General features: G+C 38.1%; 1 protein-coding gene across 16 annotated transcripts in view; it reads left to right on the top strand.

Annotated features, from left to right (window-relative positions):
• Positions 1-829: 829 nt before the first annotated feature.
• The window catches only part of TAFA5 (TAFA chemokine like family member 5), a 505,223-nt gene continuing 490,448 nt past the window's right edge, over positions 830-15,604 (top strand). For 15 of the 16 annotated variants that reach the window (XR_003378956.2, XR_012580128.1, XR_012580127.1 and 12 more), the window contains exon 1: positions 830-962. Coding sequence is in view for 4 of the 16 variants with exons in the window: in XM_074540010.1 (XP_074396111.1) it covers positions 851-962 (112 nt within the window). In the remaining 12 variants the exon portion in view is untranslated. The remainder of the gene's footprint in view (positions 963-15,604) is intronic. The other variant, XM_074540011.1, reaches the window with a different exon arrangement.

Here is a 15,604-nt window from a genome sequence, read left to right as displayed (position 1 = left end):
CCTTTACTTGAAGGGCCAGCGCTGCTGTAGCGGCAGAGCCTGAGAGCGGAGCGGGCGGCGCTCGGAGAGGACGAGACCCGCCGCCGACCCTCCGCCTCAAGTGTCCCGGCCCATCCCGCGCCTCCGCCCCGTCGAGCAGCAGGACCGGTCGGGAGGGCAGCTCAGGCTGGACAGGCCGCGGGGGGACCGGGCTGTCCTCGCCCTGCGGGCGTTGGGCCGGGGCGCGGATCGCCCTCTCTGCGCGGAGCTGCCCACGGAGCCCTGCCCGGCGGGCGGCGGTGGCGCCGGGCTGCCCTTGCCCCTCGGTGGCCCTCGCGGCCATGCTGGCCTGGGCTGAGGGGCGGCCGCGCCCTGAGCGGGGGTCGCCGTAGAGCCGCGGGCGGGCGGGGGAGGCGCCGCGTTAGCACCGCCGGGGCCCGCGCTCCGCCTGCGGGGCTGCCCCCGGGACAGGGAGGCAGGGGGAAGGACGGCAAGCGGAACAACTTCTGCGAATAAAAACAGAAAAGAAAAAAAAATAAAAAAAGAGGCTTATTCGTGGGACATCTTCGAAGCTCAGTACCACGCGAGGCATCCCAGCCGCAGTGAGACCCTCCATGCTAGTGCATCCCACCAGAGTGACAGGAGGGAAGCTGGCTGTGGCCGCTGTTCCCAAGCCCTGCTTTTATTAGAGTCGCCTTGGCTTTCTGGCTGGAAGATGATTCTTGCGACAGGACCGTGGTGCTGATGATGAACAGCAGAGTCGTTGGAAGATGCCTTCCTTGAGGATTACACGTGGAACAAGGCCATCAGTCGAGGGGAGAGCTGGCTGGTGAAATTGTCTGACTTTCCCCCCGCTGGGGAAGTGGCTTCAATGGCTCCATCTCCCAGGAGAAGCAGTAGGAAAGATGCCAGCACCTTGCCAAGCATGTCCTCAACTTTCTGGGCTATCATGATCCTGGCTAGTCTCCTAATCGCTTACTGCAGTAAGTACATATTTGCCCTGGTGCTTTTGCTGGACATAAATCTACATCCTTCCCATGTGAGGTAACACTTCAGGCGAGGGCCAAGCTCTGAAGCTGGCAGGCGCAGGTACTGTGCCTTAGACTTGCCCCTCAGCACATCGCCCCCCACTCCCCTATGGCAAAGCAGGTAGACCGGCACTTTAATACTGCTGCGTCTCAGGAGAGTGAGCTGTCCTTAGGTTGTAAATGTGGCATTTCCAGTCCAAATAGTATCATCTCCTGGATTTTAGAAACAAACTTTTTAGCGGTAGTAGCCCTGATCCCTGTTCACTGTTTATTGTCAGATGTTAACTGATTGCTCTGAGGCTGCTCCCTCCACATACACACTCTCCGAATTCTCTCCACCTTCCATGAAGGGGAGCTGGTTTGCTTATGTTCATTTTTTTAGGAAGCACATACTTCATCAAGTGGCGGATGTCTTAACATCCTGGGATCATATGTGATCCTCTGAAATTCCATAGGAGCAAATCTTGGCACTTTCTTAGCATATCCTCAGCAGTTTAGTAAGTCCATGTTGCCAGTATTAGAGCTGCATCTCAGGTTATCAGTAAAGTTTTTATATTCTTTTTTCAGGCTTGATAGATTTTCCATTAATTATAGTGTTGCAGATAAGGTATCTGTAAGAATCAAGTATTTGGGCTATAAATACTTTTAAAGGTCTTTATTTTTTCCTGCTTTTTTGTTTGTTTTTGGTAATGTTTGTTTGTTTTGCTTTCAGCAAGAATCATTTTCAAACAGTTATATAATGTAAATAGAGTTAATGCCCACACTTCAAGTTAGGGAATGCAAGTTAGTCCATAGCACCAGAGTAGGAAACTTGCAAAGAGAATAGAAAAAGCAGTTTTTATGCAATAATAATAAAAAACCAAACAACTGCAATTTATCAGGAAGGACCCACACAGCTTTGCCAAAATGAATCTACACTGTATTTTCCCACCCTGAGCAGAATGGGATCTGTAATTTACCCATGGTGCATATTGCTTTCATTAGCTGTAGCATAAAGGATTTTGCACTAGGCTTGTCTGGTGGAGCTGTAATAGGTGTAGGCTCTGATGAATAGGAAATAGATGCTGGTTTGCAGGAGCATACCTGCTGCATTTCTTAACCCTCTATTCCATTTCCTCCAGCTGTATTACGCTGGCCATTTTTCCATGTATGTGTTCTGGGGTTTTTTCGAAACAAGATTGTAATTGGTTAGGAAAACCTTTAATTCACTTCTGTTTTGTGTATTCCAGGGGTTCTTTATACTGATGACACTGGAAGTGAATTATGCCAGAAGGAATAACATATGTTGTAATAGTTTGGGGGGTTTTTTGTTATTTAGCACATTTTGCATTACAATTCTCATTAATAAAATTATATTAAACAGGCCACACTTCTAATAATATAATTTTGTACATAATGCTGTATTCAATGTGATAATGTAGAGGATATACTAAAGTACACAGTGAGTTTTAAAATAATTTATTGTATCATGGGAGTGCATATTACAGAATGAATAGTTCAGTGACAAAGGGAATTCAGTTTGGTATTAGTGATAGGAAATATTTTGTTAAGTTTGTGTTAGAAGTGTCCAAAGCATCACAGGCTTCTTATGAGAAGATATGAGATCTTCTCATACATTTTCAATCAGCATGGCCTCAAAAAGAGTTAACTGTGAACTCTGACACTTCAGAAATTATTTATTTTCAGCAATAAGAAGTTTGACCGTGTTTTATCCTAAGGAATGTAGTCATACATTTGAATTGTTACATATTGTTCATTGTTTACTGATGAAAAATGCAAATGTTGGTCAATAATCTCAAGGCATTTTTTAGTGTGCTTAAAGATCAGTTTCTAATTATTTCTTCCAGACAGTGTAGATGGTGTTCCTCAAATATGTAGTACACTCTTCATGTCATATAGCACTGAAAAGCACCATGCTGCTTAAAATATGCAGTGTCAAAACACTCCACCATTTATGTAATGCTTCACTGATTTGACAATTGCAATTCCAAATGTTAATGAAGCATCATGAACATTTTCTCTAGTGGTAGTATTTGAGCATTGGAAAAAAGTGGTTTTTGCTCTGTGAAAAATCAAGATAAAAAAAAGTGAAGCTATTTCTAGGTAAAGCAGCACTTCAGATTTCATGAATTCTCTTAAAAATCAGCTAGAGTTTAATCAGTCTTTTTACATCTGATGGTTGTTTTTGAAGAAAAGCAAATTTAGGTTTTGGGGAGTACATGATGACTTTTAAAAATGTTTTAAAAATAACTGGATTGCCATATTTCTTAGAAAATAAAAGAAAAGAAATTTGACTATGTAAGGTGGTCTCTATTTTCCCCCACACCTTATTGTCAGGAATACAGAAGTATAACCATACAGGTGAATAGATTATCAAACTAATTATAGGAACTTAATATTTTGTTATCTCATTGTATCTTTTCTACTGAAAACAAACCCTGCAGCCTCCAAAACAAAATCTGGAAAATAACTTTTCCATTTTTCCTTTCTTAATAGCACTGTAAATACAATTTTTGATGTATCTTGCCTATTTCCATTTTTAATGCTAGTCTGAAAAAACTTATTTCTGAATCAGTTATTTGAACATTGCTTCTCCTTCTCCTAATTACTTTGTGAATATTTTTTTTCTGGAAGTGTATTTGTTGTACAATAGTCCTTCCTATTACTGGGAGCAACCAGTAAACACCATATTCTAAGTTCCACTTGACAGATAAGCATATTAGTAAAGAATGTTCTGGATGTACATGTACAACCCATTAGACTTTCATTTATGCTTTAGTTTCTGAAGCCCAATTATATTCCTATTGATGTGGTAAGATGATAAACTGATAATTTTTTCTTTCTTAAATGTTTAGATTATACTTAGGGATAATGGCTCCATCCTATGGTGGAAGAGAAACCTGCATCAAATCAATTAGGTTAGTTGCTATAGTGATAAATATAATGTAATATTCTCCATCTGAAGGAAAATGGTCTTATTTGATGGGCTCTCAATAGAGGAAGGCAGAAACAAAGTAGTAGAAATAGACTGTTTGTGGTCCTTGGTGTGAGCAACAAGGAGTTATTTTGCTAAGCAGAAGAATCATTAAATGCAAAAACAGCCTCAGAAGGCTCTCCTGGTAGAGGGTGGCCACCTTCAAGGCAATTCAGAATTAAAAGTGTTGTGACATTTTATGATTTCATACATGTCTCTTGCATACTTGCTTAATAAACAGTAGTAAACCGGAGAGAAGTACCTACAGTGAATGCCTCACGTTGTGTTTTTTTACTGTTGTAAGGGTAAAATTAATAGATTTGTTGGGGTTTTTTGTTTGGTTGGTTTTTTTTTCTTCTTTATAACTGGAGTATTTTACCATGCTTGAAAGTTTTGTCAAATTAAGGAAATTCTATGTGGTATCACAGCTGCCTGCTACATCAGGAATCTAAATAACATAGTTTTCATCCAGAACTACTTCTTAGTGCATTTATTCAGTTGACTTTGCTATGAATACTGAAAGGCTTTTTATATGTAAATGGTAACTTTTTAAAGCAATATAGGAGTCAGCTTTTAGCAAATTTGTGACAGTTACAAGCTTTTACTTTTCCTTTTTTATACTGTTTTCTAAGCCTAAGGAGTAGAACTTTAGAGCCCTGTGCTGTTAAGTTAATACTTATGAGGGTAAGTAAATGGATTTTTTTAAAAGGAGCTACCAAAACTGAATGGTACTTGGAAAATTGACCTCCTTACTTTGAGTACAGTATATGGAAAAGAGCAGTATGAAACCCAGCATTTATGCTTACTAAATAATGATAGTACTAGGAAAAAGGAATCTAAAAGTCCAAAATGCAAAGTAATTCACATAACACAGAGATGTTTTTGCTATTGCTGAGCAGGGCTTGCACAGAACCAAGGCCTTTTCTGCTTTCCTTATTGCCACACTGGTGAGGAAACTGCAAGTACATTGCAGGTTAGGAGGAGGCACAGTCAGAGCAGGTGACTCCTACTGACCAAAGGGATATTCCAGACCATGTGACATCATGCTCAGTGTATGAAATGGGGGGGGAAGAAGAAGGGGAAATTTGCAGTGATGGTGTTCATTTCCATTGTTGTAAATGATGGAGCCCTGCTTTGCTGGAGACAGCGGAACACCTGCCTGCCCAGGGGAAAGGATGAAGTAATTTCTTGTTTTGCTTTGCCTGTGTGCATGACTTTTGCTTTCCCTATTAAACTATCTTTCTCTCAACCCATGAGTTTCCTGGCTTTTACCTTTCTGATTCTTTCCCCAGTCTTGCTCGTGGGGAGAGAGTGAGCAGCTGCCTGGTGCTTGGTTACTGGATGGGGTTAAACCACAAAAAAATATTATATTAACCTTACCTTAAATTGAGATCCTGCTACTTATTGGGTAGACATGGCTCATTTGAGAAATGCCTTTTCATTGTCCTGTTCTGGAGTTGCTTTCTATCTAAAAGACATGGGCTGCTATGGTCTCCAGGTCTTATTGTTTCCTCATTTGAGACTGCCAGCAGGAATGGCAATTAACTGTGACTGTCATCTGGCCACTTCTACACCAGGGGCTACCATGTCATCATGCATAGGCTACTGAACAGCTGTTAGATGGTAAATAGTCACTGCCCATTTATGTTGGATGCAAACATGTCAGCTCTGAATGAAAGCCTGCAGCTCCTGTTATTGATCTGTTATCATTCAGGTCCCTTCTGTTTTCAGAACTGAGAACCACAGATTTTTTAAAAATCTGTTTACCTGATCTGTAATGTTATTATATTTTCTGCAAGAATTACTGTGTATGTATTTTTCCCAAACTCTGTATGCAGAATGTGACATAGAGAACAACTGTTGTAAGTCGAACTTTATCAGTCTAATTTGTATATAGAAAGAATAATGCTTTTATGAAATTAAATAGGATAAGTAAAATATTAGAATTCTGTTTCTTTATGTACTGTCCCAGTTGCTCCTTTTGAAGCAGGCTCAAGTTTTGTGATAAAATCAATTCTTAGAACTTCCTGGCCTCTACAACATACTACCGGCCAATGTGGGTACCAAGTTGACACCGAGATTGTCTCAGCAGTTGTGCTGTGGTCTGTCCAGATGATGCATTACATAGAAGTCCTTGGCATCAATGCAAGAAATGTCTTCTTACTGCTTTGAATATTGAATTTGACCCTTTAAGGCTAAGTAAGCACTGTTACAATTTCTCAAATGTGTTTGAATTCTGGCAATTCATACTTCCATTGCAAGTATAACCACTGATGTGGATGGATAATGGGAAGTAGGTAAGGAGGGGAAACTAGAAGAAAATGGATATTTTCAATTAAATATGTGGTAGAGAAGCATTGCATGTCTTTCAGCTGGATTGACAGGACAAAGATTGGGACCTCTTACACAGTTTTTTTGTGCTGTTTATGTAATGTACTATTTTTTTCTTACCATATACTATGAAGACGGTACTGGGGCCATGGAGTAGAGCTCTGCTGCTCCAACTAGAGGGTGTGAACATGAGCTGGATTAGATTTTCTTTTACTGGAGTCCCATTAATCTTTTGGTCTTTCCTTACTGATGCCACTAAAGAAGCAGTAGAAAGTTCTTCACTGAGCCTAGCCTTTAGGAGTGTGTATTCATTCTCCTCTGCTAGAAGGGGACAGTATGAAATATCTCAGTTTTTAAGATGTAATTTAGTACTTTCTTAGAGAGTGCTCTAACCATAAGGCTATTACATGGGAAAATAAACGTTAACAGCTAGTCCAGCATCTGGCATGTCAAATATTAGAGGTGTGCATTGAATGTTGTCAATAACTCCAAAATGCACTTGGATACTGAGCTTCATATAGAAGTATTAGATACATAGGCAAATCCAGGTGGGTTTGATTAGCCACAATCTTCCTGGTCTGCATATTCTTTGTTGCTAAATTCAAACTAGAATATTTCCATGCTTGATCTCATGTTTGATCGGGTGTGTTGTTCCACTGCTGGGCTGGGAATCTATCTTTTAATTTTTTTTTTTCAGTGTTTAAATCTAAGTTAGATTGCTTTTTGGACAGATGGTTGGCAAATATGCTTATTGTCTATGTTTTGAAAGTCATCTCTTCATGCTTTTATGTTAGCCGTACAAATAGGAAAATGTTATGTGGTGACTATTTGAAAATATATGACCCGTACTTAGACCATGTTTTCCAATATTTTTGGTACAGAGGTTTATTTCAAAGAGTTTGTGCATGTTTTTCAAAAAAGGACTGGTTATGAATAACAAGTCAAATGGTAGAGGGTTTTGCGTCTATGTGAACTTTGGATCTCTTCCAAACCATGTGGCCTGTGTATTATTTTGATCTCTGAATGGACTGCGTCTTCAAACACTTGATTGCTTTCAGATAAGAAGAAATCCTCTAATTGTTGTGAGGAGTATGACTATTTTTTAAAAGGGTCTCTGAGCAATAACCCCTTTGGTTTTCTCCTGAGTTGCATCCACTTACTGAATATCGTCTCTGCTTTTGCAGTGTTAGAAGTCCTGACACTTCTCTTCATTGCCTGTGGAGCACTACAGCAATAAGGAGGTTGCTTCTCTAGAACAAAGTGTTATTTATTTTGCCAAATTCTATCTTGTTGTTGGACAAAACATAAATATATGTAGAGAGACCTCTAGCTTAAATTTTTCTTTTTACAGTGCCCTTCAAGACTGTTGGTTAGTGTGACTTATTTATAGTCCTGATGTTTTTTTAGTTTGTTTATATATGTTTATTTATTTTGTATATTTCTGCCTCTTCATGTGATGGAAGGGACCTTTAATGTTCAACTAGTCCCAAACCCCCTGCCATGGCCAGGGCCACCTTCCTCTAGACCAGGTTGCTCAGAGCCCCAATCAGCCTGACCTTGAGCAGTTCCCAGGATGAGAACTTTTCTGAGCAACCTGTTCCAGTTCCTCAACACCCTCACATTAAAGAAGTTCATCCTAATATCTAATGTGAACCTCCCCTCTTTCAATTTGAAGTTACTAATGCTTTAAAATATTGCCCCTTATCCTATCACTAAATGGCCAAATAAAAGGTCCCACTCCTAGACTGCCTCATTCTCTTGCAGCCCAAGTTAACCCATGCCTTTATCTGACCCTTGGCTTCAGAATTCTCCTCCACTGTCATATCCTGCTCTCCCAACAGGAGATGTTTTAACAGGGCAGGATCTTATGATGTTTTTAGGATCACATACCTTACATAATAAAGCATCCTTCTGCCTTTGCTTGCAACTGACAGTAGCAATTTATGCTATGACCCCATTGTTCATTGCAGTGTTTGGAAGGTCTGTCAGAGACAGTGGGACTGTCTCTGTTTTTGTTTTGTGTGGAGGTCAATTCCAGAACATAGTTAACAGATGTGTTCTGTTTGTATTTTCTGTACCACAAACAGCCCAGAGTAAAAGCCAAGAACAGAATGCCTACGGGATCAGAAATATTTTAGATTGCAAGTTATATTGATTGGGTTAATTCCTGTTTTTCATCCATTGTAGGGAGATTTTCAGTGACCAACTTTATTTAAGCATAGCTTTAGAACCTGATGAATCTGTTATGTGTCATCTGAGAGAAGGGTCCTTAATTCTTACAGAAATGAGAAATCACTACATATGGAAAAGAAAATAATCACTACATATGACACTAGTCTAAAAAAAAGTAAATGGAAATGCTTTCTGAGTTCTTGCTAATCCTAGTATAATCTATGATGGCTTTGACCTTTGCTCTTGGAACTCTTTTTTTTTTTTTCTGATCATCTTATAATGCTGATCTTGACAAATGTGTTTTAAGAGATGATAAACTGACAAATAGAGATACCTTTAACCCTGAATATCTCTGTCACTCTTCATACTTTCAGCTGTCAATATTCCTTTCAGGGGATATTTAATTTTTCCATTGAACTAGACCAGTGGAAAGTTTGGCAGAACATCTTAGCCAGATGACAGAAGTGGGTTTAAGCTAAGCTGTTGTAGTGCTCATTAAATGGTTCAGTTGAATGCAGAAATGTTGAAATGCTGTGAGAACAGTGGCTTCTGGCACTTCTGGCAGACCCAGAGGAAGCCCACAGAAGTGATCAGGGGGCTGAAGCCTATGAAGACCAGTAGAGAGAGTTGGAATTATTCAGCCTGGGGAAGAGAAGGCTTAAGGAATTCCTTACTTACAACCTTGCAGTATAACAAGGGGGCTTGTGAGAAAGATATTTCACCAGAGGCTGTAGTGGCAGGACAAAGAGCAATAGTTTAAACTGAAAGAGAGTAGATTCACTTGGGACATAAGAAGTCTTTTGCTGCGAGGGTGGTGAGACACTGGCACAGGTTGCCCAGAGAAGCTGTGGATGCCCAGTCCCTGGAAGTGTTCAAGATGAAGCAGGCTGGGGCTTTGAGCAGCCTGGTCTAGTGGAAGGTGCCCCTGCCCATGGTGGTGGGGGTTGGAACTAGATAATCTTAAAGGGTCCCTTCCAAACCAAACCAGTCTATGACTTTCGTTCTCTTGCTCTAAATTAAACAAATACAAATGTAACGGATATTGAGAGTTTACTTGTTACTGATACCATTCTCTTGTATTACTGAAAGGGTTCACCAGGTTCTCACATTTTGAGCCAAAATGAACCTTCTATTTAATTAGACCTTGGGTATACACTTTTCTTGGGTGCAACCTAAAAAAAATGTGGCTGTTTCTATTAATTATTTTGTATACTGAACAAATTCCAATGTAGTTCTGCATATCAGCTTGAATCAACAAATAGAAAATTCTTTCCTGAATTGAACTAATATAGTAACCTGAGTTATTATTGAAAATAATTTCGTTGAAAAATATCAGAAAGATTTTACAGAGCTTTCTAAGTATCTACTGTCAGTAATGCTCTATTGAACATTCATTCTAAGGTGAGAGTATATATGGTTTTGTGTATATATGTGCTCAGTAAAAACCATATCAATATTTAAAACAAAAATAAGAGGCTTTAAAATCTGATATCACCAAATGTTTCTGAAAGGTAATAATTTTGATGAAATGACCTGCTCTAAAGCATTTTCGTAACATGTGCTTGTAGAGCATAATATCTGGAATTATGATTCTTTTAAGGTATCATTTTAAAGAACTTTCACAGATATTTTCATTTTAAGTTACCAGCTCCACCCAGGGAAACAAACAAACAAACAAAACCACCAAACTCAAATATAAATGTTCTGAAAGTTAGATCCTTATAGATTAAAAGATACAGCTGACAAAGAATTTCAGTTTCATCTGAACAGGACAGGTTTTTCCTTATTTTAGATTTCTGCAGTGTAGTCATCTATATTTACCATATAAAAGTCAGTGAAAGCATAAACATTTTCACAGTGCAGTTCATGTGACCTTTTTAAGATACATGATAGAGATTAGAGTTTGATGTAAATTGTGCTGCAGAAGTGCTTGTCTTTGTTGGCAGATAGACAACTTGCTAAGATTTTAACATGTGTGTTATCACATTGATCCAGTCCATCATTACAACATTTTTAGGATGTTGCTCTTCCTATTTTCAAGGCCCACATTTAATATTAAAATGTTTAATGCTAAGTAACTGGTTCAGTATTTCTGTAGGGAAGAAAAACACAGAAAGATTGGCTTGTGATACAGATTGATTAAGACTGTAGGTCAAGGTACTGAATTAATGCAGCAAAGGATTTGCACAATTTGAGGGCTGTAGTTGGCATAAATTACTGAGATTTTCTGAGGATATCTTTGCAGTTTTAATTCCAAATACTTTTTGCAATGTTTTGTCTTACTGTAAATTCTTCAGTTTCTTTGACAGTATTGTCACACTCTGGACACTAAAAATTCTGTTTTTCCCCCAGAAGTTGGAACCTGTGTGAATTTCAGTGTGTACCAAAGGTTATCATCTTTACCATTCCCTTTTTTGGCTTTTTTAAGCCTCTTCCATATGAAACAATATTGAACACATTTTCACCATGCAAACTTTTATAGTGGGGTTAAAACATTTGAAACACCTTCATCTACTAATGACTTAGGTAAGAAAAGTTTTAAAGGTGAACAGTGTGTACATGTTTATAAGAAGCTGCAGGGACAAAGAAGACCTGAAATGCTTACCTTGAATATAAAAGGAGATATGAAGAAAATAGAAGCTTAGTATGAAAAATGTTGTGGTTATTTTTGGAAGGATATTGAGCTTTATAACCCAAGATGTTCCTTCAGTTCTCCATTCTTCAGTCTAAGTGCTATTTCTACAGTCCTTTTCATCTGGAGAGATTTGTTGCCTTCTATAGCTCATTGTTTTATAAATATGTTTTTGTTCAAGGAATATATTGCTTTTCGCCTTTTTTCACAGTAAATATATCTTCATGGATTCTTTGTCTTAAAGCTGTTCAGTTCTAGTTGTGTCTGTGTAACTAGAGACCTCTACTTTAATCCTGTCTACAAATGCAGAATGCCTTACTCATCATGGCTTAGAAATGGTGTTCTCCAATTTAGCAATCACGCTAAAAAGACCCCAAACATTGTTCCTCCCTCCACCCCACCTCCTGTTGGAGGCACAAAACATTGTGGGTTGAGAGAAGAACAATTTACTAAAAATAGAAATGAGATAAGAAATGAACAGTAACAGCAACAATGGTAATAGAAGTGTGCAAAAGTGTGTGATTCACAAGTAAAAATGGTCATTGTGGACTCTAGGAGAATAAACAAGACCTGACAGTTCCCCTGCCATCTTTTCCTGACCAGGAGGGACCCCTTCTCCCCAGAAGTGAGAGTGCCTTTCCCCTTCACGTAGCAATGACCTCGGGTGGTAGGGCATAATCTCTCTGTCCTAGGCATGCCCCCTCCCAGCTACTGCTGAAAATTAACCCTGACGTTTGATGGCAATGTAGGTATTCATTGGTATATTGTAGGTATACATTGGAATATTCTTTGGTATAAATAGTACACTGGCTTCATAGGATTGGCATTGTACTGACAATAGGTAGTATTAAGAATCATTCTCTGTTGTTTTCTCAAATAATTAATCTCTTTATAGAGGAAAAGGTTGTCCTTTAGAATCCTCAACTTCACAGAGTGAAACTAATCTTTTCCTGTAGTATTTTAATTTAAGCATAGACACAAATATCAGATGTTGCACCTGTCTAATTTTCTTAGTAAATTTCCTGGAAATTATAGTTGTGTTGGGTTTTTTTTGTCTCCATCAAAGACCAAACATGTAGAAAACAAGAAAACATCTCCTACATTATCTAATTAGAGCACGTTCCCAATTTATTTCACTACCTTTCCTTTCACAGTTTATAATAAATGATAACCATTTCCTTGCTGAGGGCTTCCTTTTGAATTTAGTGTTCAGTGCTGGCATTGAGTTCCAATATTAGTTTTCTGTCTTTCATACTTTTCAGTTTTGCTTCCTTATTTTTCTTATCTAAGGTCAGGTGAATTGCCCCTACTGTTTGTCTTGCCACTTTCTGAAGTGCTTTTTTGTTAGTTGGCATGACAGGTACTGCTATGTGAATCACAGTTTGTCAGTGACTTCTCAGACAAATTAACTTGATATATGTGTAGAGAATTTTTCTCCCAACTGCTAGATCTGCAGAGATTTGAGAATTGAGCTTTTTGATCTTGTTTTTTTTTTTTCTTCCTACATCAGGTTCTCTGAGCCCAATTATAAAGTCTGTGATACAGCATACTGTAGTCTTGAGTCTAAGTACCTTGTCAGAATTTAGTTTAAAATTTCCTCTGCTGTTTTCAATTATTTTGGAAGTATATTAAGCAACAGATATGATTATGCACAGAAGGTTAGTAGCACTGAAATGCTGAGGAAAAAATATGCTTTCAGTTTCAGTGCATGTAATTTGAACAAGCCTTTTAGATTGCCAGAATGCTCGTAGATGTGATGGTTATGTACCAGTTGTTATGACAAGAGCCCCTAAATTTCAGATAGCTGTCAGTATTGCTGAGAACCTCCTCTATGTTTCATGTGACAAAGGACACCTATGGTTTGGCTGAATAGTATCAATTTTTCCAGGAAGAGAAACAAATGTTTCAAAAGTGAATATCAGAAATGTAGAACTTAAATCATGGCTAGTTGGTTTTCGTCTTTGTTTGAAGGTGATGGTGGCATGAAGCATATGGAATGACAATTACAGAGCTCTTCTGTAAAGTCAAATCCCAACATTTCTGAAGTATGCTTTTGACCAATTTTATGTTCTTACTTTGCTTCTGATTTACTTTTCTCAGTCTATATTTCTATAAATTCACATATTTAATGTAACAGTGTAACACTGTAGCTGAACTTAAGGGATCAAAATGTTACATTTTTCCCCCACATCTCTAAATCTGCACCTTTTTTTTCTTTCACAGAAGATCAGAGATAGTGCCGTAAGTTGGTGTTGTTGCTTCTGTTTCAATTTTTAATTTAAGTTTATTTAGAAGGGAAAAATACACATTTCCAGAAATTATGGAGGAGTAAAATTTTGAGTTAAATCAGGTACATGTGATGGAGAGCTGTCAGAGAAAATTCTGTCATTAAATAATGGAAGTTTCTGAATCCGCACTGAAGCTTATCTGTGTGTTGGTTGCTTTCCCTCTTACCTACATCTCCCTTATCTTATGGATAGCTCTTTTTTCTCCATCATGTCTTGGTCTCCTATTCAGTTCTACATAGTTTTTCTGACAGACTTTCACAGTTCAGATAAAAACAAAATAAACAGAGGGATAAACACATGGGAAGACCATTTGATACTCTGGATCACCCACTTCAGTTTTGCCTCAGTGGAAACAAATGTGTCTCTCTGGGTGTTTGCCACAGGCACCTGAGTCTGAAACATTACTGCTAGTTGGGAAGCTGTCCCTGCTGAGCACACACACTTGTGCCTCCTTGCTCAATGCAGGAACTCTTGTAGTGCAGGAATTAAAGTGGTTGCAATCTGTCAAAATGTTCGTTGCTACTTTTGTAGTATTTTAGCTGAGAGACAGGAAAATCAAGACCTTACAGAATGTGTTTTGGCAAATTCATTTACTTGCTGTGTACACTTAACAGGAATCTTGGCCGCAAGGTTCATGAAATGTTGCAGTGCTTGCATCTATAAAATGCAATAATGATAACCATAAAAGTGTATTTTCTCCTGCAAGGAAAGTAGTTCTTGCTGGGACTGTTCTCAAACAGAATGTATGTTTTTTGATACATTTAACACCTACATATATTAACAGTTTATATAATTCCAGGAAAAATACCACAATGCTGATTTCCTAAAAACAAGGAACTTAAGCAAGTTTAAGTTCACAAGATGAGGAATGATTCATTTTATGTAAACAGTTGAAAAGCCTCTCTTTAAATCAATTGCAGATGATGAAAGAGTATTAATGGTGAAAAGAGAAGACTTCTTTTTTCTTTACTTGGATTTAAGATGACTAATATTGAAATAACACATTGGAAACTTGCAGTGGTGTCAGAGCCACTGGAACTAACAAAGGAAGAAGAGCTTCCACATATGAAATGCATACAGATAATATCAAGATATATAGCAAACTCTCAATATTTCTAACTCTGTTTAAATTAGGTATACAGCTTTTGTTTTGAAAGAAGCTAGATTTCTAAAGGTAGCTTTGAGCTATTACTTTAAATGTGCTTTAGTTCTCTGTTAATTTTAGTTTCTGTACCGCACTTGAAAAATTTTTCATCTAAATGTGAAACTTTTATGAATACCAGAAATTAGTAACTTTTGTTTCTACAGCCTGTTTTGGAGAGTGACTCTGTTGTACCACGTATAGTCCATGTACACACAGTGTAAACATAATTTTATAGTAGAATTTCTTCCCCATTGCTTTACTAGATTCTATACAGATTAAAAAACCAGATCTATGTAAGATCACACAGAATTACTAAGGTTGGAAAAGAATTTTGATATCATTCAGTCCAGCTTATGACCTTAGACCCCCTTGCCAGCTAGACCTTGGCAGTGAGTGCCACATGCAGTGTTTTCTTAAAGATCTCCAGGGATGGTGACTCCACCAGCTCTCCAGGCAGCCTGTTCCAAGGCCCAGACACTCCTTCTGTGAGATCAGATGAGTCTCAATTCATTCAAGAAGATGAATCTCAATTTTCCGTGAAGAATATTGATTGTACATTAACAAGATATTTCTAAACTTAATTTTCTTCTTATGTTTTCAATAACATTGAAGAAGAGTGGTTGCTATGCGTGTTTTTGCAGGATAGGCATAATGCAACCGCTGTTTTTGCCTTTTATAAAAGACGTACTACCTCGATGAACCTAAATATTATTTTTTAAAGAGAAGAGAGTAAAAATCTATAACATAAATTCTTATGAGCAGCAAATTTGGCTGGTAGATGATCAGGCAAAAGAAACTAGTCTTTTTTTACACTTCAAGTATGAGGTACAGACTAATTATGTGAAGCTCAAAAACATGTGTCAAAGAGTTTTATGGGCCCCATTACCTTTCAGGTTCATAAAACACTGCCAACAAACATATCCCTCTCTCTCCTTTGGAGAATAAATAGCTCAATTAATTTATAGGAGTCTTTCCATTTTGTGTGTAAAAGAAGAAAATGAAGGTAAATTAATCTGAATAAATTGGATTTGTATTCTATTAATCTTGTGGGAATTA

Source organism: Zonotrichia albicollis, chromosome 4, assembly GCF_047830755.1.
Source record: "Zonotrichia albicollis isolate bZonAlb1 chromosome 4, bZonAlb1.hap1, whole genome shotgun sequence".
In the NCBI taxonomy this organism is placed as follows: Eukaryota; Metazoa; Chordata; class Aves; order Passeriformes; family Passerellidae; genus Zonotrichia; species Zonotrichia albicollis.
Note: the sequence above shows the minus strand (reverse complement) of the source record. Positions and strands in the feature narration are given on the sequence as shown.